Source organism: Eulemur rufifrons, chromosome 16 (assembly GCF_041146395.1).
Source record: "Eulemur rufifrons isolate Redbay chromosome 16, OSU_ERuf_1, whole genome shotgun sequence".
Taxonomy (NCBI): domain Eukaryota; kingdom Metazoa; phylum Chordata; class Mammalia; order Primates; family Lemuridae; genus Eulemur; species Eulemur rufifrons.
In genome coordinates this window covers 6,874,458-6,901,786 of record NC_090998.1, presented here as the reverse complement: position 1 = coordinate 6,901,786, position 27,329 = coordinate 6,874,458, and the positions used below count along the sequence as shown (strand labels likewise).

The 27,329-nt window shown below is 50.9% G+C and overlaps 3 protein-coding genes across 9 annotated transcripts; 1 reads left to right on the top strand and 2 right to left on the bottom strand.

Annotated features, from left to right (window-relative positions):
- The first annotated feature begins 680 nt into the window (after nucleotides 1–680).
- VAMP1 (vesicle associated membrane protein 1) lies at nucleotides 681–7,635 on the top strand. 3 transcript variants are annotated; one of them, XM_069489723.1, is made up of 5 exons: nucleotides 681–828; nucleotides 3,627–3,753; nucleotides 4,000–4,158; nucleotides 4,872–4,923; nucleotides 6,979–7,635. In XM_069489723.1, coding segments are annotated over exons 1-5 (351 nt in total). In that variant the 5' UTR covers nucleotides 681–826; the 3' UTR covers nucleotides 6,990–7,635. The 3 variants fall into 3 exon arrangements, with proteins under 3 accessions (XP_069345824.1, XP_069345823.1, XP_069345822.1); XM_069489722.1 differs by having other exon boundaries at nucleotides 6,852–7,635; XM_069489721.1 differs by lacking the exon at nucleotides 6,979–7,635 and having other exon boundaries at nucleotides 742–828; nucleotides 4,872–5,412.
- A 42-nt stretch (nucleotides 7,636–7,677) lies between these two features.
- On the bottom strand, nucleotides 7,678–15,526 carry TAPBPL (TAP binding protein like). 2 transcript variants are annotated; one of them, XM_069489720.1, is made up of 7 exons: nucleotides 15,111–15,526; nucleotides 14,087–14,314; nucleotides 13,679–13,948; nucleotides 11,143–11,481; nucleotides 10,224–10,523; nucleotides 8,997–9,080; nucleotides 7,678–7,997 (listed from the first exon to the last, which is right to left on the bottom strand). In XM_069489720.1, exons 1-7 carry the CDS (start codon nucleotides 15,172–15,174, stop codon nucleotides 7,984–7,986), a joined length of 1,299 nt encoding a protein of 432 aa, XP_069345821.1. In that variant the 5' UTR covers nucleotides 15,175–15,526; the 3' UTR covers nucleotides 7,678–7,983. The 2 variants fall into 2 exon arrangements, with proteins under 2 accessions (XP_069345821.1, XP_069345820.1); XM_069489719.1 differs by lacking the exons at nucleotides 7,678–7,997; nucleotides 8,997–9,080 and having other exon boundaries at nucleotides 10,026–10,523.
- A 435-nt stretch (nucleotides 15,527–15,961) lies between these two features.
- CD27 (CD27 molecule) lies at nucleotides 15,962–20,418 on the bottom strand. 4 transcript variants are annotated; one of them, XM_069490944.1, is made up of 7 exons: nucleotides 20,223–20,418; nucleotides 19,904–20,051; nucleotides 19,264–19,341; nucleotides 17,102–17,292; nucleotides 16,849–16,938; nucleotides 16,492–16,611; nucleotides 15,962–16,241 (listed from the first exon to the last, which is right to left on the bottom strand). In XM_069490944.1, the coding sequence occupies exons 1-7, from the start codon at nucleotides 20,356–20,358 to the stop codon at nucleotides 16,120–16,122; spliced, it is 885 nt and encodes a 294-aa protein (XP_069347045.1). In that variant the 5' UTR covers nucleotides 20,359–20,418; the 3' UTR covers nucleotides 15,962–16,119. The 4 variants fall into 4 exon arrangements, with proteins under 4 accessions (XP_069347045.1, XP_069347046.1, XP_069347047.1 ...); XM_069490945.1 differs by lacking the exon at nucleotides 19,264–19,341 and having other exon boundaries at nucleotides 17,102–17,281; nucleotides 19,920–20,051; XM_069490946.1 differs by lacking the exon at nucleotides 19,264–19,341 and having other exon boundaries at nucleotides 17,102–17,281; nucleotides 19,947–20,051.
- Nucleotides 20,419–27,329: the final 6,911 nt, after the last annotated feature.

Here is a 27,329-nt window from a genome sequence, read left to right as displayed (position 1 = left end):
TGGGCAACTGACCAGGTGTGGTAGCCTACCTGGAGGGATACAAAAAGCAGGTCTGGGGGGAAAGGCTATTTCACAAACAGACGAAGTCTTCCTATTTGTTTTGGTAGGACGGGCCCCGAGCCCGGTATCCCGCACTGGGAGCCTGCGGCTCTGCCTCGCGGATGCTGCGTCCTCGGAGCTGTCAGAGGCGGCCAGGTGGGGTGGCGCGCTGGCCGGGTGTGGGTGCCAGGGCTGGGCACAAACGGCCGAACCACAGCCTCCGGCGGAACTCCAGAGTCCCAGAGAGCCGGGCCCGGCCCGCCAGGCGCTGTCTGCGGGAGCCGTGGGCTTGACTGGAACCCCGGCTCCGGGCGGTGGGCGGGCCCGAACTTCAGGCACTGCCCAGCGATTGGTTGGGAGGCACCAAAAATGCCTAACTCAAACTGTTGAGGCGCCCTCCGAGGGGCTGGCCCGTATCTCTACCGCGCTCTGTCGCTTAGCTAGACAGGAAAGCAAACCATAGCTGTACTCGTCAGCGAGCGAGGCTCACAACTCTCCTTTCTGGAGTCGGCTAGGACCTCCGCCCCGCTTCGCTTCCGCACTGGGCGGCCGTCCTGGAAGTGGATTGGGCCGCGGGGTTTCGACGTCATCTGGGAGGCGTGGCCAGCACTAATAAAGGCGGGGGCCGGCGCGGTAGCTGCAGTAAGTGCCACAGCTGCTAGAGTTCGGGTGGTCAGCTGTGGGCGGAGCTCGGCAGTTCCGTCCACTTCAGCCGCAGCGTCGCCCAGCCGGTGTCTCGCCGCAGCCTCCGGAGAGGAAACGGACCCCTACTCCCTCTGTCAGAAAAATGTGAGTTGACTCTGATGTATGGGGCGGGACACCTCCTTGACAACTCTAACCCCCAGCGCCCGACTGTGCGGGACGGAAAATGGCGCATTGCAGCAGCTGCGGCGACGCGGGGAACCACCACCAAGAGCCGCCCGCAGACCGGGCCACCGCAGGGACGGGGCAGCACCCCATTCTCGCACCAGCCACAGCTAGTACCGCACGGGCGGGGCAGGGGCGCAGGGGTCCCGCATTCATTGCACCCTCTCCTCTCGTCTGAGTGGCACCTTATTCTGGTCTCAGTATAGTGGAGTACTGAAGAGGGTGGGAGGATGGAGACAACTGTGTAGGGGCTCGAAAGCCCTTTCTTGTCATCTTACTGAATCAGTGCTTAGAGCCTCTGAACAGTTAGTAACTCGGGTTGCTCTGCAATCTCTGGGTTTGTGTATGCCCTGCACCCAAGGTGTGATGTGTATCCCCCTCGTGGCAGTGAGCAAAGTTCCGGAAACTTGTCTCCCAGTTCTCTGGTGCTAGGTGAGCAGCTCAGAAAGATTCAAGGAGCAGTGGCATTCATCCCAAGGCCACCCTTACAGGAGGTTTTCCTATCATCGAGTCTCAGCCAAGTATTTGGAAGAGGAGGAATGGGGAGAGCTGAGCATTCCCCCCTTCTTCCAACGCACACAGTTTAGTCTCCAGCCATCTTCAACATCACCCGCTTCCCAAGATCTGGAGGGAGTACTATGGCTAGACAAATGAAGTACTTCCCTGTCAAGACCACAATATGTCTAATAGAGATTTTTCCTTTCTGATTACTGACTGGAGCCCCAGCCTGATCCTAGATGTATTTGTGTTGCTTCTCTTGGTGACAAAAAAGGAAAAAATTTACTCGTGTTACGTAAGGGTTGTAATTATCCCTGAATATGTTACTGCTGTTTCCAACTCCCAACAAGTAGTAAGTGAAATGGGCCCCCTAAATGCTTTATAGCCATTTCACTTCTCTTTGCCTTCTGTGGTTTTAACTATATATGAGTATTCTATACATTTTGGACAAACCCTAGGACTCCAGTTGTTTTCACTTTTGGGAGAGGGATCCTTTTCAGCAGACTGGTTCCAGATAGCATCCATGTGGGATGAGCGGAAGGAGACGGAGAAAGCATGGTGGCTAGCAGGGGATCACGAGGTCTCTGACCTTAATCTTGTCATTGGTGCCACCACCCTGGACTGCTTCCAACACTGGCTGCTACCTACTCATTGAATTTTCTGCCTTCAGTCGAGAACTGGATGGCTTAGCTAGCTCAGTGACAGCGCATGAGTCTTGTGGCTCCCATGTCTTTGTATCTTTCTTTTCTTTGCCTTCTTTGCACCTTAGAGGGAAATGTGAAAACTATTCCTTAAATGGAGATGAGTCAGGTGTAATCTGTTAGTATAGCCTTTCTGAGGGGTTATTCTCTATCTTTTAGACTGTAATAAATTCCCTTAGATGAGGAGGAGCTTCTGGGCATTCTATTGTGATTAGTCAAGGAATTTCCTTTTTGGTGACTTTGTGATGGTTTAATCTCTAGTGTGTTTACTCTTGGACTGCTCCCACGAAGTATGTTTTGTGAGGTTCTGCTTCTGTTTGAGGAGTTCTCATTGTAATTTCTATTCTCTCCATCAAATTTGAGAGATCTCCCTTCGCTTGGGTTCTTCCTTAGCAGAGAAAAATCTCATGCCTTAGGTTATACTTCTGGGAATTCTTTAGGAGGTGAATTTAGCCTCCATGTTTTTGGAGCTGGGAAGGAATTTGTCTTGAAGACCCCACACTAGATGATTCCCTTCTAAGGCTAAGGGATCCCTTGGCCTTGAGTGGTACTAGAAGAGAGAACAGTCTCCATGTGTATAGTAGTGTACACCAAGATTTCTCTTTGGGACATAAGAAACTAGGGGAGTTTCCTGAGCCTGTGCCAGATCTAGAAAAGGAAGGGACAGAATGTCTGTGATGCATGTATATTGAGGACTATTTCTAGCATTTTTGCTTCCTGTCTATGCTCTTGGACCAGTTTCCATAACTAATGAATTGCTTTGGGCCCCAGATTTTAAGTGAAACCTCTATTTTCTCTGCCAAAAACAAAGCAAACAAACAGTCCTGACTCACTCCACCTACGTAGACTTTGCCTTTGGTGATTCTCCAAGTTGTCCTTACAGCAGCCCTGATTTTCTCATCATTGTGTGAAACATAACCAATAACTGGTTCCCCATGGGCTTTTATATTCAAGCTTTGCAGTTCAATCCATAGGCTGGTCCTGAGAATTTAGTCTTTTCTACAGATTTCTCTTATCCTGGGTTAGGATTTTCAAGTTTGGTTCGTGTGAAAGGCTTTTTATAGCTGGATGCCATTTGGGCCAAGGCTGGCACATTTGTCCCTGTAGCCACTGTGGCAGAGAAGATGCTTGTGTTTGTGTCAGAGGATAGCCCCAATCTCTCTTGATGCCACCTTGGATGTCACTGAGCCCCATCTAAATATTGTTACAGGATCTTTCATCTTTTGCTTCTTGCTTCTATGCTGCATCGCCTTACTTGGGATTGCCAAGGAGCTAGAATCCCTTCTGTTTGCATGCAGATAACCTAATCATAATTGCTTTGGTGCTGTGGGGTGAGGACACATGTGAGCCTTTTTTTGCTTTAGAGATGGGGTCTTGCTATGTTGCCCAGGCTGGACTTGAACTGCTAGGCTCAAATAATCTTCAGCCTCCCAAGTAGCTGGGACTATAGCCATGTGCCACCATGCCTGGCTCCTTTCTTGTCTTGGTTACTTTGTGTACTCTGCCCCCTTTTCTTGACAGGTCTGCTCCAGCTCAGCCCCCCGCTGAAGGAACAGAAGGGACTGCCCCAGGTGGGGGTCCCCCCGGCCCTCCTCCTAACACGACCAGTAACAGACGACTACAGCAAACCCAGGCACAAGTGGAGGAGGTAGGTAGATAGCTGTTTCTCCGAAAGATTCTAAGTCATAGATGTTTAGAAACAGAAGGGAACATCTTATCTGTGTTTTTTTTTTTTTTGTTTGTTTGTTTTTTTTAATAAGGAGGTAGTTAAAGGCTCTGGGAGGCAAAGCATCCCTTAGAGTTACACAGGACCAGGCTTGTAATTCCCTGGTGGTGGTTCTTTCCACTGTGTCTGGCATGGAGCATATCAGCTTTGTTTCTGTGCCCCCATCAGGTGGTGGACATCATACGTGTGAATGTGGACAAGGTCCTGGAGAGGGACCAGAAGCTGTCAGAGCTGGATGACCGAGCTGATGCCTTGCAGGCGGGAGCGTCACAATTCGAGAGCAGTGCTGCCAAACTAAAGCGGAAGTATTGGTGGAAAAACTGCAAGGTGAATTTTCTTGTTCTCTCCTCCTTCTTTTCCTTCTCCACTTGTAGAAGACAAGAAAACCCTCAGCTTCTGTGTTTCTTGCCTGTAATGGTGCTGGATCTCTGCCTTGCATGAGGCTTGGGAGGAAATCTGGAAGGCCTCCTTCTTGAGATGCATTACCGTGCATTGGCCACCAGGGTAGGCTAGAGTATTCAGAACCCCTAACTGGGAGAAAGTGATACCCTGAGGAGTTTGGAATGGTTATTTAAGGAGCTTGACCCCAAAGGAGTTGCCTGCAAAAATTCTCACCTGGCCCTTTCGCAGACACACCCAACATCAACACAATGGCTTGAGTATATGTATTTTTAAACACCTGCAACTTTTGGGAATGAGCTGAACATTTCACAATGAAAACGGAACCAACTGACTGAACATCCAAAGTCTGTACCTGTATTGGGATTCCTTTTAAAACCCCAAAGCAGCAGGAACTAAGCAAAAGGGAGCCAGCTGCGGGGCCTGTGATGTTTCTGAAAAGCTACAGATGTGGTGCTGGGGTTATGATCCCATGGGAAGCAGCAGGGTGGGGCCTCCCTGAGAGGCCTGCAGGTCTCCTGAGTGATGGGTGTTTTCTTCCACTGTCTCAAGGATGGAGGAAGTTCTGTTCCCACTAGAGATTTGGCTCCTTTCCTCCTTCCCCAAACCCAAAGGCTCATTTTTTGTCCGTGTTTCCTCAGATGATGATCATGCTGGGAGCTATCTGTGCCATCATCGTGGTAGTTATTGTAAGTAAGTATCGCTGAGGTTGCTGGTGGGGTGAAGAGGTGGGAAGGTCCCGGAGTCTTCTCCCAGCCCTGCCTGCCTGCCTGCCTGCCTGGGGAGTGGGGCTGCTCTGACTGAGGTATGGAGACCGCTGCCGTGGGATCGTCACCTGGTCCGGGAGGGGGAAGGGCAAAGGCAAGGGGCTTCCTTGATGGACAAGCCGTCCCCCTGCAAGGGGTTGCGTGGAGATAGTCCCTCCTGTTCTGAGGAAGTGGGGCTGTGCTGTTTGTCACTGGCTTGGGTCAGAGGGAGATGGGGATGGGGCACCTACAATGGAAAGACCTGAATGTCTGGTAACTTGATGTAATTTGCCCTCTTGTTTTCTCCTGTCTCTTTCTCTTTTCCATCTGGGACTTCCTGGTTCCTGTGTCCAGTCTACTTTTTTACTTGAGAATGTGCCACCCCTTCCCTGTTCTCCATTGCTACCCAAACTCATGTCCTCCTCTCTCTGTCTGTTCTCTCAACAAACTTCTGCATCTGCCTTCCTCCATCCCAGCCCCGGCTTCTCCACCATCCATGCCTCCTTTTTTGTTGCATTCATTTGCACTGTGTCCCTCGACACTAGAAATGCTGCTCGTGGCACAGTCTTGAAGTCACTACCTGAAGAGCAACAGCTGGTGCCTCCACCCCACCCCCTTCTTATGTACTGTCAAGTTCCCCCAGAGCCCAAAAGAGTTGGAGGCCAAGGGAAGGGGAAGGGGAGTGGCTGAGGTGCAATGCCCAAGAAGCTGCCCAGACTGGGGGAGGAGAAGGTATGGTGCCCCTGGTGTCTCCTAGAAAGGCCCGGCCGCTGGAGGAGACCGAACAGCTGGGAAGATGGCAGCTCACTCAGTGCCACCCTGGTCATGTGGAGCTTTTCTCCTAGGCCAGGCCTGAAGAAGCTCAAAGTCCAACTTGGCCTTGGTGCAACACCCTTTTAGAAAGTGAAACCTGTTTTTTGCAAGTATTTCTAATCTATTAGTCTAAGATTTTCTATGTCTTTGGGGATCTTATAACTTTTTACTCTGTTCTCCATAGGCCTGGAGAACAAACTCTTGTGGATTGTGAAAAGACTGGGACTCTTGTTTCCATCCTAGAAGCAGTCCCATATGCCTCTAATAGGAAGGAGCTGTCTGTTCTTCATGTTTTCTGCTGCATTCTGTTTTGTTCATGAGGGTACCAAATAATTTTATCTAGCCAATGTTTTATCTAGACAAATAATTTCATGTAGCTTTCAGTTAATTGTTGGCATAAATAGAGAGAATGCCTGTTAGTTATAGAGAAACAGTCAGTCAAGGGCCTAATTTGAAAATAGCAAGCTCAGAGGAAGCCACTCTTGCCCTCTGATTAAGCAGGGTCCCATTCCTTCCTTCCTACTGATAAAGAAACATGAGGGTGTTAGACGTGAGGATCTTACAAATAACCCCATGAGTATGGGGGAAAAAAAGTGAGGATCCATGGACTCCCATGAAATCCTTTCCTACACCATCCACATGTACTTGGTAAAGATAGTGATGAGGCGAGAGGTTCTTCCCCAGGCCTGGCCCATCCTGAGGATTTAGAGAAGTCCAGTAGACCCACCAACTCCACCTTGGGGGGAGGCATGCCAGTCTGTGATAGGTGTGCTTGTGCATTGCTGTGCTGCTGTGGGGCCCTCTTGTCTAGAGCTGCCTCTCTGTTCTTCCTGTAGTATGTTCCCCTTCGAGCTACCCTTACCCATCTGAATTCTACTTTGCCTCTTTTGTTTCCCTCTTCTTTGCGTGGTTTGTGCGAAAAAGACAGTGGAACCTGAGGATGGGAGCTGCTCAGCGCACCTTGGAGGCTGAGCTTCAGACCCAGGTGCGAGGGGAGGAGGCAGGCTGGGAGCAAAAGGGGAAATACCCACGCCCTGTATTCCATCCTCGGTCCACAAGCAGGAAACGGCTGAGGCCACACTGGGTGGGGGCTGGACGCCCACTCTCCATGCAGCAGCATTTCACTGTGCAAACCCATCCTGCCTTTCCCTTCGCCCCTGTTTCCCACATCCCCTTCGTCCTGCCCCAGGGCGGGACTGAAGAGCTGGAAGAAAGCAGTCAGTGTACCCTCCCAACCGTCCCCCTCGAAGGTCTCCACTCTCCTCTAGGCTCCTCTTTGCCTAATGCAGGGGGTCACCGCTGGAGAAGAACCACCACTGTCCTCGATGTGTCCCCAAGCCTGGAGCAAATCCACCCTCTTGGCCCACCCAGCCCTATCACGGGAATTACTCCCTGGGTTTTTGTCCCTCTGAGGCTCACCAGATATAGTCGGCTTTGTCCTTTCGTGGGGTGTTAGCCCTTCTTTCTTTCTCACCCCACCCAGTGTCCTCTTCTGTGTCCTTGCTACCCCTCCCTTCCCTCCCACTGCCCCTGTGCATGAGCAAATACGCAACTAGCCCCGGGACTTTGCAGTCAAATGAAGCCGAGCTTCCCACATCCCTCCTTCAGTTTGCTGTGAGATGATGTGGGGTTTCCCCTGTGTGTCTGTCATCGCCTCTTTGTCTTTTTTTCCTAACCCCAATCTCATACTTGTATAGAGTAATAACAGTTGTACTTCCACCAAAGGCATGTGGCATATTTACCAATTTCATGTATTCTGAACAAAGGCAAAAAATACAAATTCCTATCACCAAACTGTCTTGGTTGTTGTTCGGGTTGGAGTAACTGGGGAGGGGAAGGGAGGAGTGTCCTTTCTTTCTAGTAGTCTGATGTCACTTTAGTCCGGCGGGGCTGGCTTATGTGTGCCATGTAGTCTTCATGGAGATTGGAGCTCTGCGTGTCAGTGGAGGAAGTGGTCTCTCGGCTTTCGTGCCGGAAGCAGCCCAGTTCTCACAGGTGCCAGTGAGAGGAAGTGACGACAGGAAGTCGAGTGGGCACCTCACACTGGCAAACAACTGCGGGTTCTCTCAGGCCACTGCTGTCTGCCTTCTTCCCCGGTCCTTGGCTGGGCTGGCCTGGCCTGGCCCAGGGGACGTGCCCAGATGATAGCTCCAGCGGACACCCATTTTCTCCATCATCCTCGCGTACGGTTTTCTTATCTGAGTTCCACTGGATTGACCAGGCGTGTTTTAGAAATGAATAAAAGGACAGCTGTCCCCCCTGCAGCTGAGGGAGCGAGGAGTCTGTAGGTACCCTGAAATCCCTGGTGACTCTCCGAAGGAGCAGAACCTTCATTACAGCTCAGAGTCACACAGAGCAACTGAGGGGGGGTGTTTGTTTCACATCTTCAACACTTTGCTGGTCAGAACACACAGCGAGGCTTGGGGGCAGGGCTCAGTTGGGACCAGGCTTGGGGGCAGGGCTCAGTTGGGACCAGGCTTGGGGGCAGGGCTCAGTTGGGACCAGGCTTGGGGGCAGGGCTCAGTTGGGACCAGGCTTGGGGGCAGGGCTCAGTTGGGACCAGTGTGGGGAAAGACAGGAGAGTGGAAAAGACATGGGGCTTTTATTCTGCCAGAGCTCAGAGTTTGTGGTTAGGGGCCCAACCCCTATCCCTTTGCCCCATCACCCCTCACTTGCCCTTACTTTATTCCAGTTTTCTTTCCCTACAACCTCACCTCGAATCTGGCTCTTTGGTCTTAACCTGCACCTGGACATTCTGCCCTCCTGTTGCCCCCTGCCCCCTCCCCATTTCTCCCTTGGTGCGCCAGCCCAGGGAGCACAGTGAAGGAAGGCAGAGGCCTGAGTAGAGCCAGGGCTGGTGCCCTGTGACCTGGTGCCACCTTCCTGCCTTTCCCAGCTTTGCAACTTGGCTTAGAGTCCTTCTGGGAGGACGTGACTACTTTCTTTTTTACTCTGAGGCAGGAGAGTGGCTACCCAGGGTGGCTCAGAGTCTTGGCAGACCTCGGTGAGGTATGGTGAAAACAAGATAGAACAAGATTTTTACTTCATTTGGGGTAACCCCAGAAGCAGGGGGCTGTGGTAGGTGGGCCGGCTGGAACTGGGGCCAGCTGGCCCTCAACACTCATCTGGGTGGGGAGGTGGGCGGAGTGGCTTGACCTACAAGTGTGGTGGGTCAGGGGCCAGAGCTGAGGGCAGACGGGCTCTTACCTTGCTGTCTCTGAAGCCCCAGGAACAGCAGTGCAAGAAGGAAGAGGCCGCTGGCAAAGATGACTCCCAAGGCTGTTCTCTGCTCTGTAGGCAAGAGCAACACGGGCAGGAGCCGTTGGCCAAGCCCTCACCCCCGTGTCCGCCCCAGGAGGAGAAGCAAAAGAGTGTGTGTTTGTGAGTCCTTGGTGGAGGAGCCAGGAGCCTGGCACATAGCACCATTTGGACGTGTTCAAGGCTGTCAGATATTCGTGTGTTACTCCACACAGAATTCTCTACCTCTTCCTACCTAAGACAATGTTTTTAAATTGCTTTGCAAAAGAGATTTAGGTTAGATTCGTTGTTGACAGATAAATAGTTGAGGAATAGTATGAGCTGAGACAAAAGCCCAGTTTTGGGGAAGCTCACAGTCTAGTGAGCAACCAAATCACGCCCAGTGCTCCTGGACATTTGCATTTCGAGGTGCAGGTTGTTTCAGACCTTTCAACAACGTTTTGTGGCTTTCAGGATGAAGTTCCAGCTTGAAGGCCCATTGGGATCTACAGGGTTTAGTAGGAGGAATCAGGCTGTCTGTTTTCACATTATCTCTTTGCCACTGATTGGTAGGTAACCTTGAGCAAATTATGTGATGCCTGCAAGTGGCAGTTCACGCATCTATAAGACGGGAGTTGTAATGTGTGCAACCATACAGCTAAGTGCTTCGCACACTGCTTGATTCATGTAAATACTCAATAAATATAATTACCTCTGATGCCTCAGAGCCACTTCCCCCTTTTCCCATGTACCCTTGGCTCTAGCTATGCTGAACTCCTTGCAGTTCCCCAAATTCTCTTTAGGCCGTTTTATATTTGGCCTTCACACCGGCCATTTTTCCCATCTTGAGTGTTCCCTTCCCTCTAAGCTAGTTAACTTGGCTCAAATATCTCCTTTAGTTCATCTTCCATGCCCACCTAGTCTTTCTCCGTATTGGACTAAGCTCCTAGAGGGCAGGCTCGGGAATTAAGCACGTGGCCTGGCACTGTGGAGGCTGGGGTGTAATGAAGTCTCAGGGGATGTGTGGTGGAAGCTGTGGTGGCTGCCACCTTGGGAAAGACAAAGCCAGGAGCGGAGACAGGAGTGTGAAGCTGTGAACAAAGCATGTGGGCAGGAGAACAAGGCCAAAGATGCACTGGGGGCAGGACAGCCATGAGCCCAAGTGTGGAGGTGGAGAAAGGAAGACATTCCCAGTACCTGGTGGGACCCAGGTGCTGGCCACAAGGGGCTCCTTCAGGGAGACGTGGGTGACCTGGCAGGTGTAGGTGGCACCTGCAGAGCCAGGTTCTGCCATCAGAGAGGAGGAAATGCTATAGGTGCCTGCCGCGCTTTGCCTGAGGTTGGAGAACGAGGCACCAGAGACTTGGACAGGGGATCCGCCTGGCTCCTCTCGGGTCCACGTCACTGCCATGTCCAGAGGATAATAGCCCACAACGCTGCAGATGAGGGTGGGTGGCAGAGCTTCGTTTGCCAAGTTCAGTCGTACTTTGGGGGGAGCTAGAGAAAGAATGAGGAATAAGGTTCCAGAGGGATCCACCTGGGGACAGCAGGGGAGCCTGGGGCCTTCTCTTCCTGCTGAGAGTGAGAGTACATTGTGAAGGCTATAAAGTCTCCTTGTTGGTGGGGTACCCAGGGGTGGGGCTGTGAGGGGTCCCCCTGGAAGCTGGTCATAAGTTAGAGGGAGGAGCTATGCTTTCCAGAAAAGTAATAGTAAAAGCCAACTAAAGGTCAGATTACTTTGTATCCCCATAAACCAGTGATTTTAAAGGATGTCAGTGATAAAGTGCCCCTCCTGGTCAGAACCTCTCCCACCACCCCTCCTTGGTTTGCTACTGCTCCTTCTCAGGATGTGGTCCAAAAGGCCTGGGGAGATTGGAGACAGCCGGGCAGGACAGCAGGATCCTGAGCTGGAAATTTCTTGATGGAATTAGCCTAGGATCCAATGGGACACCTTATCTGATGCCAGCTGTGCTTCTAGGGTGAGGACGGCAGATAGGCTGCGGGAATGCAGGCTGCTTCTCAGGGAATCATCTTTGTGTTTGGATCCCAGTCTAGAAAACACTCCCAACAGGTACATCCCTTCACCTCTCCCAGGATAACTCAGATCCGGCCTCACCTTGGATGTTGAGCTGGATGATTTGTTGAGCTCGGTACAGAGAGGTGGTGATCTGGCAAATGTAGGTCCCCTCATCCTTTAGTGTGAGGCTGGGCAGGGTGAGGGAAGCGTCCCCAGCCGCGTGTAACTGCTCGGGCTCCAGCGTGGCACCCTCTCGCTCAGCCCGCCCCTGCCCTGCGGTCCAGCTGTACACCAGCCGCCCACTGCCCTCGTGCTGCAGCCGCCATTCCACATTGATGAGGTCCAAGCCTGGCGCCATGCAGAAGCTACAGTCCAGGGAGGCTGAGGACCCAAGCAGGTAAGTCAGGGATTGGCTCGGTGTTGTCACCTGGAACTCCACTGCGGAGGGAAGAAGAGGGGTAATTGGTGTGCCACTTCCTCCTTGCGATCACCTGATGTCTGCACCGTGGGCATGTTGTGGGCGTATGCCTGCCTCTTCTCCCCTGGACAGTGAGGCCAGTGGAGCTCAGTTCTCATGAAGTAAAACCACAAAGAAATGGGGCTCTGGAAAGGCAGAATGGCACACATGGTGGTCTTCACCATTTTGAGGTCACTTACCCGGAGGACAATCTAATGAAAGCTATGGATCTCTCACCAGAAAAATACACTTGCAAAAGTATGGGTTACTGTTGACCCTCAGGTAAGAACTACTAGAGGAGCAGAAAAAACTCTGGAACTCTGGTTGTTCCACTTACAGGCCCCGTGACCTTTGACAAGTCACTCAGAGTTGCCAAGCTCCTCTGCGTAAGCAAGGCCGCTGTGGAGATTAAATAGGAATAACAGTTTATTAGCGCTCCAGTGGTGCCATCAGTGCGTGATACCTACACAGGAGTGACAGTTTGAAAAGCACACAGTAGTAGCATTTGTGCCAAACATGTTTGACCTAGATCTAATTGTTTGAGGAAGACAATCAGATGGATCCAAATGGTAGGATACTCTACAAAACAACCCACCTGGACTCTTTAAAAATGCCAATGCTGTGAAAGACTGTTCTAGATTAAAAGAAGGGACAACACAACTAAACGCAATGCATGATCCTTGTTTGAATTGTGGACTTAAATAAGAAAACTGTAAAGAATATTACTGAGCCCAGGTGCAGTGGCACATGCCTGTAGGCCCAGCTGCTCGGGAGGCTGAGGCAGGAGGATCACTTGAGCCCAGGAGTTCCAAGACCACCCTGGTCAACATAGTGAGACTCTGTCTCAAAAAAAAAAACAACCATACACATTACAGGGTAATTGGGGAAATTTGAGTTTGGACTTTATATATGAGAGTTTTATTGTATCAGTTTTAAAATATATTAAGTATGATGATCTGTAGCATGTCAAACAGTAGTGGGGAGAAACAGGAACTGTCTGCCCCGGCAGGGAGGACTGTTTTATCACTGATATTGTTCAGAATTGCCAATATAGGGGGATGGTGAGACCAAAAAGCTGTTTTTTAGTTCATTTTATTATTACTCTTAAATTCTTTACACATTGCACCCCCCTTATGGCCTGCACCATGGGTAAACCACTCCCCTACCTTGGTTTGCTTTTGATATGGTGGTTTTGTGACTATGAAGGAGAATGTCCTTGTCCTTTGCTATAAACTAATACATGCTATACGTGGGAGCATTTGAGGTCAAGTGTTGTGATATTTGCAACTTACTCTCAATTAGCTCAGGGGAAAAATATTTATACATGTGTGTGTGTGTGCGTGTGTGCGTGTATATATATATAGAGAGAGAGAGAGAGAGAGAATGTGGCAAAATGATAACAATTGGTGAATCTAGGTGAAGGGTATATAGGTGTTGATTATATTATTCTTTTACCTTTTTTGTTGTACGTTTCAAAAATCCCAAAATAAAAACGGAGAAATACCTAACCATACCAGGAGTATGGTAGACCCTGGACAGATATAAGGACCTTTCTTTTCTAATGAGGCAGGATAAATTTAGGTTGGACCACAGAAAGATTAGAGTGTCCTGGGGCTTTCCAAGGCTAGGAAGGTGGCCCCTAATCTTCTCTGGACTTGGTTGTCTTTTCTTGGAGGCACAATATTGGATTGGTGGACTCTGGAGAAACCTGTCATCATGTTCTTAATTTCTTGTGCCCTCGAGGACGTGCTGAGGTGGAGAGGGCAAGGACTGGGTTTTACTAATAAGAGATAGTGAACAAATTCTGCGTCCCGTGCTTTGCTCTATCTTGAAGCACCACACCAGGCTAGCTTTTCCCTGGGAGACAACTGGTGACTGGCTCAATAAGACTGCAGCAGATAACATGTGTGAACGGCATGGCATCATGTGTCTTATTTCCTCATGGCAATCTAGAAGATGAAAATGCTCTCCATCTTGGAGACAATACCCAGGTTGTCTTTGTGCTTGGACTTTGAGGTAAGGGCTTCCCAGCATTCTTCTCTTCGGGACCCAGGGGTTTTCCCTAGCGGGTGTGGTGGATGGAGGTGGACTTGTTCCCTTTCTTCCCCTGTCCCCCCAAATCTCACCACTTTAAAAAAACAAAACTTCCTTTCTGCTGGTTGCTTTTCATTTTCTTACCTGCAGTCTGCACGGTCCCCTGGGGGCTCAGAGGCAGGCTCAGCTTGGGGTGCCTGACAGCCCCACTGTCTGCATTGCTGAGAATCTTCATCACCACAGAGACACTAGGTCCCCCTCCAGAGACCTGCATGTTGGTGATGAACCGAGCTGCTGTCTCAACAGCGGCCTCCCTGGCCTGGAGAAAGTAGCGGGAGATCTCGCAGGTCACCTCCTTCCCACTGCAGTCAGCGTGGAGCAAGGTCTCAGCCTGGGGAATCTGGATCAGGTCCACTGGGGAAGAGGAGGGTGAGTTGCGGTGAGGACACCAGGGCTGACGGGAGGCAGGTGTGGGCGGGTGCAATCGGGAACTGGGCTGTCCCGGTGGAGGGAGCCCAGAATGACTAAGGACGAAGGGTAGATGGCTTTTACCTGAGGCCTCGAAGATGACAGGTGGGTCATCTCGGGCTAGTGTGCCTTGGAAATCAGTGAAGTCTTTCAGGGAGCCGTCGTCCAACACTGGCACCTGCTTCAGCACAAGCAGGGCCTTCACCCTGTCCTCACTGCTGGCAAGAGTGCCACGGCGCCCACCTTCCTCCGCCAGGAAGCAGTCCAGGACCACATCCACTGGCCGCCACTGCCTTTCTGCTGCACCGGGCTCTGCAGGCAGAAGGCTGGGGTGAGCACCCTCTTGCCTGGACGCTACTCCGTAGCTGCCTCCCACCCCACCCCAAACTGGCGTCAGCAAGGGGTAAAAGTTGTCCTCTAGGATCCTAGCTGTTTCTGTGTCCCTCTATTCTCTTGCCATCCCCCAAACCAGCTTTCTGGGAAGCACCTGCTGCTCCAGGCAAATACTTCTTGGTATTGATTACTTGGATTTGCCTTTCTCGAAAGGGTTTATGCTTTTACTCTTTCCAACCATTGAATGAAAGACTATTTTCAGTCAAAGGAATTGTCAGGAAGAAACCAAATGAGCAAATACTGCCATGGGGACATGAGACTGGACATTTGCTGTTGCTAGGGGCATTGACCACCGGCTTCTCAAACTTCCCCCCAGCCTACCTGGTCTGTCCTGCTTTCCGCCTTCCCCTCCCCCACCTCAGGGGCCACCTCCCAAGTGATTTCTCAGCCTGGGGAGCCCCTTCCTCTTCTGAAGTGTCAGCTCACAGGCCCATGCCCTCTCTGGTAGGACAGTGGCTCTCATACCACATCCGCAGAGGGGTCCCTTTTTATTTAGCCTCCCCCCCCCAACTGTGTTCCCAGCTCCTCTCCCCACACACACTGGTTCCTACTTTGCCAGCCACTGAGCCTTTCCCTTGTTGGGCTCAGAGGCTACTGGAAGTCATCTCTGGCCCCCTTTCCCTTCTGGAATCTCCGGGAGGGTGGCTCCCTGGGGCTTCACTACCCCTACGCCTTTCCCCAGCCAGCTTCTCCCCTGCCAGCTCTCCCGACTCACCGGTTTCTGCCGCTGCAGACAGAGCCAGGCACAGCAGCAGGCACCACCCCTCCTCCGAGCCCATGGGCGCTGCTCTTGGCCTCCTGCTCACTGCCCTTCTCCCCAATGCCACCCCGCCTGGAGGCCCGGGCTGGAGAAGAGGGGCTCTCCGCAGTGGTGCTGGCAACGGGCTGTGGATTTCCCTTCTGTCCTCTCTGCAGCCGACTTCTCTTTCACTTTCGCTTAGAGGAAGTGCTACTGTGACTGCCTTTGCCTCTGGGTGAAGCCATTTGCAGCAGCTGCCCAGTCCTGCTCTCTATTCCTTTCTCTCCACCTGGCTCACCCCAAAAATCCCTGGGTGATTTCAAGACCTGACTTCACTGCACCCTTTTGCTCCTGACGAGCTCCAATAAAGTGGAGAAGTGAACGTGGGAGAGGTGAGGGCTGGAGCAGGAGGGAGATGAGTCAGAATCAGGATGCCTCGCCCTATAGCCTGGGGACCTTTCCCCCTTTCCAGCTGGGGCCACCCCCACCCCCACCCCCACCCTTGGGCAGGCTCCCCGCCCCCCCAACCATCTGCATCTGAGGAAACTCCTCCATCAGATGCCTGACCTGGGAGATGAGGTGGGCTGTGGCCTTGGTTTGGAGACCGAAGTGTCAGAGATGAAGCTGGGGAGCTGCAATGTGGTCCTGTCACTTTATTTTGCTGATTTTGTAGGTCAGCGATACAGCACGTGGGGCTTTTGTAGCAGGAAGTGTGTTTACAGCTAGAGCCGGGGCCTCCCCCAGCGTACACACCCATGTACACACCCAGGGCTCCTGTGTCCCACCCTCCACCGCATTCCTATTTGTCCTTGTCCCTGCCAGTCTCCAAAAGACGCTCTGTCAAGTCTGTACGCAGGAGAGGGTCCTGCTGAGAGGACGGGACTGCACTGGGGCTGCCAGTTCTCAACCTCTGGAGGGTGGTGGGGTGGGATGGAGGCCAGGGCTCTACAGCGGTGAGGACCCCTTTGCTTCCCCGGCTGCTGGCTCAGGGGCAGGACACAGGCTCTGGCTTTCGGTAATCCTCCTGGATGGGGATGGTGCTGCCCTCCTCCTCCCTGGGGCAGCTGTAAGGACAAGGCTCTGCAGGCTCCACTGGACCTTCTTTGTCTGCAGGAGGAAAATCCGATGAGTCTTGGCCAGCAGTGGGGGACGAGTGGAGGGAGAAAAATGAGCAGAGGAGGGTAAGCTTGGGGGAGGGCTGTCCGGAGGGCGCCAGCTAGGAGGAGAGAGAGAGTAGGACCAGGGTTGGTGAAGGCAGAGCTGGGGGGCTTTCGGTGAGGTCCTGCCATGAGCAGCAGGGCTGAGAAGCAGGGCTGTGTGCAGGGGCAGGGCTGGAGACCTGTATTCTGTCTCTTACTTGATCCATATTTTCTTTGTTGATGGAGGAACAGGGCTCCGCCCAGGGTGAAAGCAAGAAACATTCCGGAGAGGATCACAAAGATGCGGATACAGTCTGTGCTGCACAGGGATCTTTGGGCTGTGATAGGCAGGGCCACACAAGGGTTTGGGGGAGAGTCTAGCTCCTGGATCCCTCAGCCCCACCCTCCTGTGACCCTGCCTCTCTCCTTTCCTCTACCTTCTTCACCGCCGCCCCCACCATTGGACCAAGGCCCCTCCTAATCCTAGACTTTGCTAGGAGCTTGCGCACTGGCTTCCCTCCTGGGCTCTCCTGTATGCATTCTCTCTGGGGCTGGGGATTAGGGAGAAAACTCACCTGGCCAGGGGGTCGAGAGAGCAGGGGCAGGCAGCTGCCTGAAGTCAGCCACAGTCTGCACCAGTTGGACAGTCCTGGCCTCTGGCTTCTCTGGAGAAACAGAGACAGGAGTAGAGCAGCGAGCCTCAGGGCATGCTGGTCTGAAGGTCTGAGCATGCTGACCTTATCTGGGGGTGGCAGTGGGAGAGGGGAGTGCTGGCTGGGGTGTCACCCCTACCCCAAATGATTGGACAGAGGATTGCCTGGAACTTACTTTTGGCATAAGCTAAGCGGGTGGGTTGAGGGTGTGGGCCCAGGGCCTGAGATGGCTGAGTGGTCAGCCAGGGGCCTGGAGGAGGATCACACTCGGTGCATTCTCTATCTCTGCACTGCCAGCCACGGGGACAGGAACACTTGGCATTGGCAGTGATGGTGCAGTTGCGAATGAGAAGACCTGGGGAAAGAGGGGGCCCAAAGAAGCACAGGACTCTCAGACCTTCAGAGACCTTTGAGGTCCACTACTCAATCCCCCAAGCCCCATCCCAGGCCCACCTCTAGGGACATGCTTCCCTTTCCATTACCGCCTGCCAGGGGACTGGCCCCCCTCACTGTCACCCTGTGCCTTTGCCATTATCACTGTTATTAAAGAAGAAAGTTGGACCTTTCGGAAGAGTCATGAAATCAGAAAAAGAAATTATGAAAAATAGAGCTTACGTAGTTTTCTCTTATACTTTCTGATACTTTAATAACTTTTTATTGAAGTGTAATATATTTTAGAGAGGTATACATACATAAATGTTAAGCTTTAGAATTCGTATAAATTGGACTCACAGGTGTAACCAGCACCAGATCAAGAAACAGAAGGTGACAAGCAATACTCCCTCCTGGCCACTCTCCCCCCAAGAATAGCCACTATTCTGACTTCCTAACACCATGAGTTATCTTTGCCTATGCTTGTATTGTACAGGTGGAATCGTGGTATGCACTCACTTCCGCTTCGTTTCTTTTACTCAAACGTTTGTGAATTTCATCCGTATCGTTGGCTGTAATCACAGATTGTTCATTCTCATTGCTGTATAGTGTCCCTTCATATGACTATACCACAGTTTATTCATCCATTGTACTATGAATGGGCATTTGGGTAGTTTCCAGTCTTTAGCGATCAGGAGTAGTGCTGCTATGATCGCTGGTATGTTTTTGTCTTTATTAGAGGGTTACTTGATTACAGAATCCTTTACCTTTAAATATAAATTTTACTCACGTGTAGGGGTCAGGCGCTGGCCGCAAACCCGTTATGCTAGGAGGGTAGTGTTGGGGCATAGGCTGGGCTGGGCGCACAGGTGGCTGGGGTTGAGAGGAGGGCGGTTCAGAGGAAGGCAGCAACACCGGATGTGGGACAGGCTTGCATGGGAGCGTGGTGTGCCTTAGGGCAGCACACTCGTGGGGACCCAGGGAGTCCTAGGAGCCCTGACGGGTGAAAGAGGGGTACAGAAAGGGAGGATGCCAAAGACCATTATCAACTCTAACAATTTTTCACTATGCCTTTTGTCAGGAAAGGGACAGGGACAGGGACAAGTCCTTCTTCTCATCCTTGCACCCCTATGCCCTGCATTCTGACTCTGAGTTGCTACTCGAATTTGTTTCCTTGTGGCTTGCCATGATTGTGAGCCAGCCTGACCAAGGATCTGCAAGGGGAGAGTAAGGGAAGCCTGGGACAGGAATGGGGGTGGGGACAGTGGTGGTGGTGAAGGGTGATTATAAGGGTCTCTGCTAAAAGGGACCAGGAAGGGCTCAAGAAGGGGCTGGTGGTTAAGAAGGTGTGAAGTGCCATTGTTTTCGGTGAGGAGCATCCAGAGACCTGCGGGTTCTATTTACCACGTATAACCTGTGCTCAGAATTCCAGCTGGATTTCAGGCACTTCCTCACTTCACAGATGCAAGCACTGAGGGCCAGAGAGGACCACACTCACGCGGCCTCCTCTACTCACCTCACCTCACCTCTGGCCTCAGACCCCTGGGGTCCTTCTGCAGCCAGGTGCTGCCAGAGGACTTCGGGATCTATTGGCTGAGTCTCACAGAGAAGGGTCATGGGTCGGGCTGGTCTGGAACATAGTGAAGGGACTGAGGCCTGGCTCGGTGTGGGGCAAAGGCCTTCAGGTGGGGCCTGCAGAGTGAGTGGGGAGGCTTTGGCCAAACAATTCCGGCCCTGCGGAGGCTGCTGCCAACAAGAGAAAAGTGTCTATCAACAATCATTTTTAAGTTCAGTGGACTGAGGAATATTTCTTGTGTATGAAAGATGTTGCTCTTTGGCTGACTTGTAAAGGCAAAACCTTTTTTTTTTTTTTTTTTTTTTTTTTAAGAGTACAATAATAAAAGACCTAGTGAGACCAAACACTTTTTACAAGTAGTTTAGTAATTACAATTTAGTAGTTCTCAAAAGTGTCTTGCTGGAGAACATTTGTTCAAAGGGGCCACTTTAAAGTCTGCTATTCTAGTGTATACTGGCATGTGGTTTCTGACATTGTAGCTAAGATGGAGAAATAATAGAGTTCGTAAGCACAGCTGCAAATATTATACTTCTTAATTTTAAAAAAGACAGAATTACAAAATAAAAGTACAGACCACACACATACTCATACTCCCAAATTGGCTTTTGTGCAAAAAAAGGTTGTTACCTACTGGTTTATATTGCCGTTTCCTTAGAAAGATGTATTCCGAGTCCCAGATAGCCAACGTACGATGTGCACGCTGGGAACACGGCCAGTTTATTGGTTGGGGGTTGCTTGGTCTGAAATCTGTGGTCCCAGAGCCACTTGCCTCTTCTTATCGTCTTGATCCTATTCGTTGACCCATTCTCACCAAGCCCTCACATTCTACTTATCCCCTTCCCTGAAATACTAGATTTCTCCCCACAGCAATATGTGCCCTGCCCAGGGCACCCCGTTTCCCAGCATTGGCTCCGCCTGCCGTGAGCCTTCAAGAAGGCCGAAGTTCCGACTGCCGTCCTCCTCGCCCCCCCAAACCCAGCCCCACCAGCCTTGCTCCCCCAAATGCTGGTGCAGTGTCACCACCTGCACGCCCTTGTCATCTCACCGGAGTTACAGTGCCGACAGCTCTCACAGTGGGGCCGGGAATGGTGGTCTGGAGAGAAGGAGATCCCTGGTATACACGGATCGCACTGAGTGGCCTTTCTGTGCTGGTCACAGTCCTTCACGAGGAATGTTCCTGTGAGCAGAGGGTCCAGGATCAACGTCCCAGGAAGGTCAATTCTCTGACGTCTCCAAGGTGGCGCCTCCTGGCCGCTGCGGGATTTCTCTCCTTGCCCGAGCCCAGTCTCACGCTGTGCGCGCCTTACCTTAACCCAGTGCTCTCTCCCGCCAAGGCCCACTCTCTTACCTGGCTCACACATCTGGCAGCACAGTTCTGCCTGTGCCCAGTAGTGCCTCTCTGGACAGCTCTTGGGGGCTGGCGTAGCTGAGAGCCCTGCCAGGGTCCCCAGAACGCACAGCCAGCAGGGAGGGGGCCATGCCATGGCTCCTGCCCAGGGACCCCTTCTGGTGCTCTGGTTGCTGACTGGCCCCTGAGAGGTGGCCCTTCCCCTGGGCACTGCTGCCTCTCCTTTGCACCTGCTGGGTGGCGGCCACGGACACGGGTCCTTGGTGAGTTGCTCCACTTCAGGTGGCAAGCCGACCTCTGATGGCAGTCGGAGCTCTATTGTGGCTGTTTTTTCTCACAGCAGCAACTTCCACCACCCCCCCTCCCTTTTTCCGCATGCTGGGGAGGGTTTTAAAGGGCAAACACTGTCAGAGACCTGCTGCCCTTCAGAGATGTCTCTTCTAACACACCAGCCTCCCTTGCTTTTGCCTCTCTCCTGCTCATTAAGCACGCAAACCCTCTGTGCCTGCTTTTCTCACAAAAACAGGATGATGGATGCATCCTCTTGTCCACACTCTTGTCCACAACGATGCCCACATTACCCCCTGTCCATGGGTTACAAGCTAAGTCCCATGTCCCCTCTCCCCCATACCTCCATCCGTTCTTTCATAGAGATGACAGTTTAAAGAAGGAAGGGGAACCAGTATTGAGCACAGTTTCTGGGGTCAGGTAAGCTTGGGAATTCAGAATTTTTGAGATTTATAAGGAAACTAGCACCACAAAATGCCCTTGTGGAGCGGAGGTAGCACTCATAATCAAACACAACATTTCTGCGGAAAGACTATTGAATTTTTACACGAAGTGGGATGGATAATGACCATAAATAGCCTTGCATTAATTGAGGTTTTATGGCCAAAAGAGTTTGCTACAGAATTGTTCAGAATTGCGAACAGAGGACTTAGGCCTGTGTCTCTTCTCTGTCACTCTAGGCAAGAGATCACATATGATCTCTGATCCTCATGCCAGCCTGTGACATGGGTACCACCCATTGCCCACCTGGCCTCCCTCCTACCATTTTTTATCTTCCCCCTTCCACTCTGGCTGTGTCAGTCACTGGTGTCCTGCAGCTCCTGGGGCACCTCCTCTCCCAGCCGTGGGCACTGCGCGTTAAAGTGAGGTTCCTGTGTGGGTCATCTCTTTCCCCTTCCCCCAGTGTTCCCGGAGAGACTGATTTGGTGATACTGGAAACAGCTCAACTTTTCCCTCCTCGAGTCCTGGAAACACGTGTGGTCAGCAGCCTCCCCCGACTCCTTCCCCAGTGACTGCGATTTGGGGTGGCTTGTGTCCTCAGAAGCCTTTCATTCAGGGGCTCTGCTGTTGTTTCCACACTGCTCGCTAAAGGTCACACCCCTGTGGCTGCACCTGTCAGATCTGTTAGATCTGTTCTCTGTCTCACTCTTCAGTTTCCTTTCTCTTCATTTCCTCCCTCTTCTGGCTTCTCCCCAGCCCCCCTGCAGCTCCTCAGGAGGGTCCCGCTCAAGCGGGAAGCCACATCTGGGTGTGATTTGAAGAGCTACTCATGCAAAACTGTCCTTTTCACTATCAGCCAGGGTGCCTGACTCCCCCTGTAGAGAGTGCTAAATTTGGGACCTGAAGACTTTTCTGTCTCTGACTATTCCCGGGTTGTGGGAAATATCTTCACTGTTATTAATTTATCTATTTCAGAGATGTGGTCTTGCCACGTTGCCCAGGTGGACATGCAATGGCCCATCTCCCCTCCTCTACTTGTCACTTGTCCCTGGGGGTCAGAGCAGAGCAGGCTCCAAGGGGCTCTCCTGGAGTACTTTGGCCAACAGGGAGAAAGCCAGGTTTCTGGACCTTACTCTTCTCTGGGCAAGCAGAATGACCTCATCTCCTGCCTCCTGTGCTCTTTCCGGCGAGCTTTGCTCCATCCTAGGCCGGCTTCCCGACATTCCTCTGTTTTGTCTACAGGCCCTAGGAGTGCAGCCAGCTTACGTATTTCTTGGTATCTCCCACTACTGCTTCCGCTTTTGGGGTCAGCCTTTCTCCATGCCTGGCTGGGGCAGAGACATGAGATCTTCTTTCAACAGCCCCCTGCTTTTCTTTCATCCCCAGAGATAAGCCCACAGAAGCCCTCTCCTTTGAGGACTTTCATGACTTCTGAGAGGGCCTGACCAAACCCTCCATCTGGACCAGTGAGTGTAGCCTAGGTGTCTACCCTGCTCTTTAAAGTCTGGATAAGATACTCTTCAATTTCCATTCAGGGCAGGTCCTGGGCAGGCTGTCCACTTGCACAAGTTCCCGGGGTCACTGCTAGTTCTGATGCCTCCTTCAGCCCAAGTCTTGTTCTCTCCTCTGTGTCTCCTGGTTGTTTCCTTACCTCTACCCTGCCTCGGGCCCAAAATCTGGGACACAAGACTTGCGTGAATTTTCCTCTACACCAACTATTAATAACAGAAGACTGTAAGGCTGTTAGGTGTGGCAGAACTTTTCTTTTTTCTCCAGTATTTTTTTTTTTTTAACAGACAGGGTCTGGCTATGTCGCCCTAGCTGGAGTGCAATGGTGCAATCATGGCTCACTGCAGCCACGATCTCCTGGCCTCACTTGATCCTCTCGCCTCAGCCTCCCAAATTTCTGGGATTACAGCACTTTACAGCACATGAGCTACCGTGCTCGGCTTGTTTTCTAATTTTAAATTCAGAGTGCATCTGCTTCTGCTGCTTCTTCTTTTTTTTTTTTTTGAGACAGAGTCTTGCTCTGTTGCCCAGGCTAGAGTGTCATGGCGTCAACAGCAACCTGAAACTCCTGGGCTCAAGTGATCCTCCTGCCTCAGCCTCCCGAGTAGCTGGGACTAAGGCATGCACCACCACGCCTGCATAATTTTTTTCTATTTTTAGTTGCCTGGCTAATTTCTTTCTATTTTTAGTAAACACTGGGTCTCACTCTTGCTCAGGCTGGTCTCCGACTCCTGACCTCAAGTGATCCTCCCGCCTCGGCCTCCCAGAGTGCTAGGATTACAGGTGTGAGCCACCGAGCCCGGCCGAGAGTGCATCTTCAACAAGTCTTTTTCTGTGGGAATCCTCAGTGGTCTACATTGAGGACATGTCCCTTCAAAGTGTTTCTGCAGTTGCTTTTGTCAGACACTCTAGGGATATTACTGGCTTGATACCAATTTCTATGTTATTTTTGGGGGGATACTGGGAGTTTCCAAACCATGTGGGTAGTATAAATTTAATCTCCAAGCCTGGGCAAGCACAGGCCTATAATTTTCTTTCTTTTCTTTTCTTTTTTCTATTCTTTTCTTTTCTTCCTTCCTTCTTTTCTTCCTTTTTCTTTCTTCCTTTCTTTCCTTTCTTCCTCTCTTTCTCTCTCTCTCTCTCTCTCTCTCTTTCTTTTTTTTTGAAACAGAGTCTTGCTCTGTCGCCCCAGTTGGAGTGCAGTGGCATCATCATAGCTCACAGCAACCTCAAACTCCTGGGCTCAAGTGATCCTCCTGCCTCAGCCTCTCAAGTAGCTGGGACTACAAGTACACGTCACCACACCCAGCTGATTTTTCTATTTTTGTAGAGATGGGGGGGGTCTCTCTTTTGCTCAGGCTGGTCTTGAACTCCTGGCCTCACAGAGTGCTAGGATTATAGGCATGAGCCACTGAGCCTGGCCCAAATTTTCAAGACAGTTTTTTCTCCACCTAAAAGGCAGACGGAGACAAACTTCCTTGTTGACGCGCTGTGTTGGTGTGTGGATTTTTCTAGATTTCACTTCAGGTTTCTAGCTTTATGTGGAATGGTGTCTTTTCCAATTAGTTTTCAATTTCCCATATGGTGGGGCCCAAGGTCTTCACTTCTGGACCCAAGTGGGCTTTAACACCTCAGCCTTGAGTGACTGATGCTGACAGCTCGTCGTCAGCGGCCCAGGCCTGCACTCCAGCAATCTCCATTCCCCCAGTGTCTCTGCCACCTGGGACTTCCCTTTCTTTGTGGAGAGCTCAACTCCTGTGAAGGCTACCCTGCAGCACCTCAAGGTGCTTGTTGCAGGAGGCGGAAGTCACATCTTCACAGGGGGGCATTGTGGTCCTCTCCTCCCTGCATGCGCTCTCTTTTTAGGGCTTGTCAACGCTCATGATTTTGTGTGATGTATGGTTTAGAGAATTCACTTTGGTCTGAGGTAAAGCTAATTTCTGAAATCAGATGTTACGTAAATTGATGTGTGTAAGGTGTGAGTGCTGACTAGTGAGGTTTTCTGACTGTCAGTCTTTGTAGCCAGGGAAGGGAAGACTGATAAAAGGGAATTCTCAGACACCAGGCAAGGGAGGAGCCGTGAGGGCCAGTGTGGCTGTGAAGGGAGCAGTCTTGACCGGGAACAGAGGGGTGGTCCAGGGCCCAAGCCCGTTGAGACAGAGGCTCCTGGGGCTGGTGGAGAGAGTGTGACTTTCAGAGCCAGACAGATTGGTGGGCCAGATGCATGTCTGCCAGTTGTTACCTGGGTCAGCTCCAGCACGTGCTGGAAGCTCTGTGAATTGAGTCTTCATCTATTAATATTATACTTGGGGTGAATATCACGGACCATGCAGCACGTTGGGACAGTTAAGCATAACAATATAAATAAAATGCCTTGCTTTGTTTGGATACTCAATGAATGTTCCTTCCTTCTCTCTATTTCTTGTTGTTTGAGGCTGCAAGTCCCAAGAAATAGGATTGAAAGAACAGCCAATTAACCTGGGAACTAAAGCAAGGGAGCGTGAAAGACTCGGAACAACTCACTAAACAGAACAAGCTGTGCATGGGCAGTGTGTCTGCTCTGTGTGTATTGTTCATACTCAGAGCTTTCTTCACAATGCTGAATAGAGATTTTGCAAGGGGGTGGGGATGTTTCCCCCTCACAGTGGACTCCTGGGCCCCTGGCATTTCCTACTTGCTCTGTTTCTGAGCCATTCCTCTTGCCGACCAGATGAGCGTTGACTATACGCAGTTAGTCTAGTGACCTTCCCTACAGTGGGGAGGGATGTCACGCCATAATTTCCCCCAACTCTGAGTCTAGGGCACTGAGTCCTATGAGGAACTTGATGCCTTCATTTCCTCTTCTGGCCTGTGGGGGTTTCGTCTGAGCCTGAGCCCTCAGGGCAGTTCACTTCATAGGGTGCTCTGAGCCCCTGGTACTGCCTAGCCCAAGCCAGGTTGTTACATTTGCAGGAATTTTGTGAGCTGGTAGCTTGAAATTGGCAAATTGGCCATGGTAGGAATACTGACAACCCCACGAATCAACAAAAGCTACAAATTGAGGGCTTCCCACCCCAGAGAGCCAGCTGTCAAACAATGACCACCCCACCACTGCTACTGGCTTACTAGGGTGAGGCCTAGTAATTGTCTTTAGTCATTTTTTGGATCCTGCAGAGACAGAGTTCTTTCCTCTCTGGGCTCTGACCCTCTCCTTCTGTCTTCTAGATAGAACTACATGTGGTGAGCTCCTGTTCTAAACTCTAGCAATCTTCCAAACTAGCAGAGGTGGAAGGCATGGCTCTGACCTTTGACCCTCAGAACCACTGGCCAAGGAGGCTAAATGACGTGCTCTCTGTGGCAGAGTTGGGAGAGAACCCAGATCTCCCGCATCCCAGCCTCCTGCTGACGCGAATTCACAGAGCAGACACCTCTCAGGTGCTCCAAACGTGTGTCGAGCCGACTTTGTACTTGACGATACCTTCTGCGTTCAGCTGCAGACGGGCCTCATCCGCTGTTCCTGTGCCTTCCTGCTCCCTGCCCTTCACTTCATGAAGCCCTCCCAGCTTCTTTCTTCTCTTTTTTTAAATCGAAATTTAATTATACAAGTGATACATTCATATTATCCCCTAGAAAATTAAGCCAGTGGGACTCCATCAATCCCATCAGCAGGTATATGTACTAAGAATTGTACATATGCCCCAGGAGACATGTGCGAGAGTGTTCAAGCGCCACTGTTTGTAATAGCAAAAGAAAAAGAAAGAAAGAAAAGAACAGTAGATTGAGTAATAAATTGCAGCATATTCACCCAGTGGACTATTCACACAATGGAATCCTTCAGAGGAATGGAAAGGGGTGACCCACACATAGCCCCGTACACTAATTCGGGTGAATCTCAAAGGCATAACATGGCACAACAACGTGAATGTACTTAACGCCACTGAATTGTACACTTAAAATGGTTAAGATGGCAACTTTTATGTATATTTTACCACAATAAAAATAGGTACATAAATGAAAAAACATAATGTTAAGTGACATTGAACAAGCCCACAGAAGCCAGCCTCAGAAAAGCACATGGATAAGATTCCAAACGTATGAAATTAAAAAATAGGAAAAACTAAACAAGTTGTTGAGTGTTGAGGAGGACACACATAGCTGGCAGAGCTAGAAAGAAAAGGGAGAAAGTGACAGACACAAGCCAGCGTTGGTTCAGTGGTTGGGGAGGAAAGAGAGTGATTAGGAGCATCTAAGGTTTTGAAAGTGTTCTGATCTTAACATGAGTTTTCATATTGTTATTTTATATACCTGATATAGTTCACAATAAAAATATTAAACTATATTTTAAAAATTAGAGGCAAAAATGGAAAAAAAAATGGCAATATTATAGATAAGACTCAAGTTCCCTTCCATCAATCTCCTCCCCTCAGCCCTGGTCCTGTCCCTGCTGCCTTAGAGGTAGGCAGTGTTTGAGGTTAGTGAGTGTTCTTCCAGAACTGTTGTAGACAAATAAGTTATATGTGTATGTTTTTAAACAATTATTTTAGGAACATTCATGGCTAAAAATGGGGAGAGATCCCTTTCCTTGCTAGGCTGTACATTAATAAACAGGTTCTTTTTCTATAGCAGGAATGAAAACCCAGAACCCCCGGGGACAGACATCTGCCAGCAAAAGGCCAGATGGATTTCTCCAGTAAAGTCCCTTTTATTTTCTACTTAAAATATTATTAGGCAGTGATCAAATATTTCTCAGTCTGATTTCTCAGCCTCTCTCCTACTGAGGGTCCTCGGCTTGGATCTTTCAGAGCCAGGAAGACTCGTCTTGGGAGAGGTGGGGAAGCACCTGGTTACAGCCTCCGGCTCTGCTTCTTCCCCGCAAGGGGCCGGCCTCTT

Bases quoted from the DNA above. Each gene is read 5' to 3' on its own strand.
- VAMP1 (XM_069489721.1), top strand. The intron at 3,754-3,999 runs GTAGGTAGATAG...TGCCCCCATCAG, and splicing joins CCCAGGCACAAGTGGAGGAG to GTGGTGGACATCATACGTGT. The intron at 4,159-4,871 runs GTGAATTTTCTT...GTGTTTCCTCAG, and splicing joins ATTGGTGGAAAAACTGCAAG to ATGATGATCATGCTGGGAGC.
- TAPBPL (XM_069489719.1), bottom strand. From the start codon at position 15,174: ATGGGCTCGGAGGAGGGGTGGTGCCTGCTGCTGTGCCTGGCTCTGTCT. The intron at 14,315-15,110 runs GTGAGTCGGGAG...TTCTGCCTGCAG, and splicing joins GTCTGCAGCGGCAGAAACCG to AGCCCGGTGCAGCAGAAAGG. The intron at 11,482-13,678 runs GTAAGAAAATGA...TTCCCTCCGCAG, and splicing joins GGGGACCGTGCAGACTGCAG to TGGAGTTCCAGGTGACAACA.
- CD27 (XM_069490944.1), bottom strand. From the start codon at position 20,358: ATGGCATGGCCCCCTCCCTGCTGGCTGTGCGTTCTGGGGACCCTGGCA. The intron at 20,052-20,222 runs GTAAGAGAGTGG...CTCTGCTCACAG, and splicing joins CTGCCAGATGTGTGAGCCAG to GAACATTCCTCGTGAAGGAC. The intron at 17,293-19,263 runs TTGAGAACTACT...CTTTGGGCCCCC, and splicing joins TGTTCTCCAGCAAGACACTT to TCTTTCCCCAGGTCTTCTCA.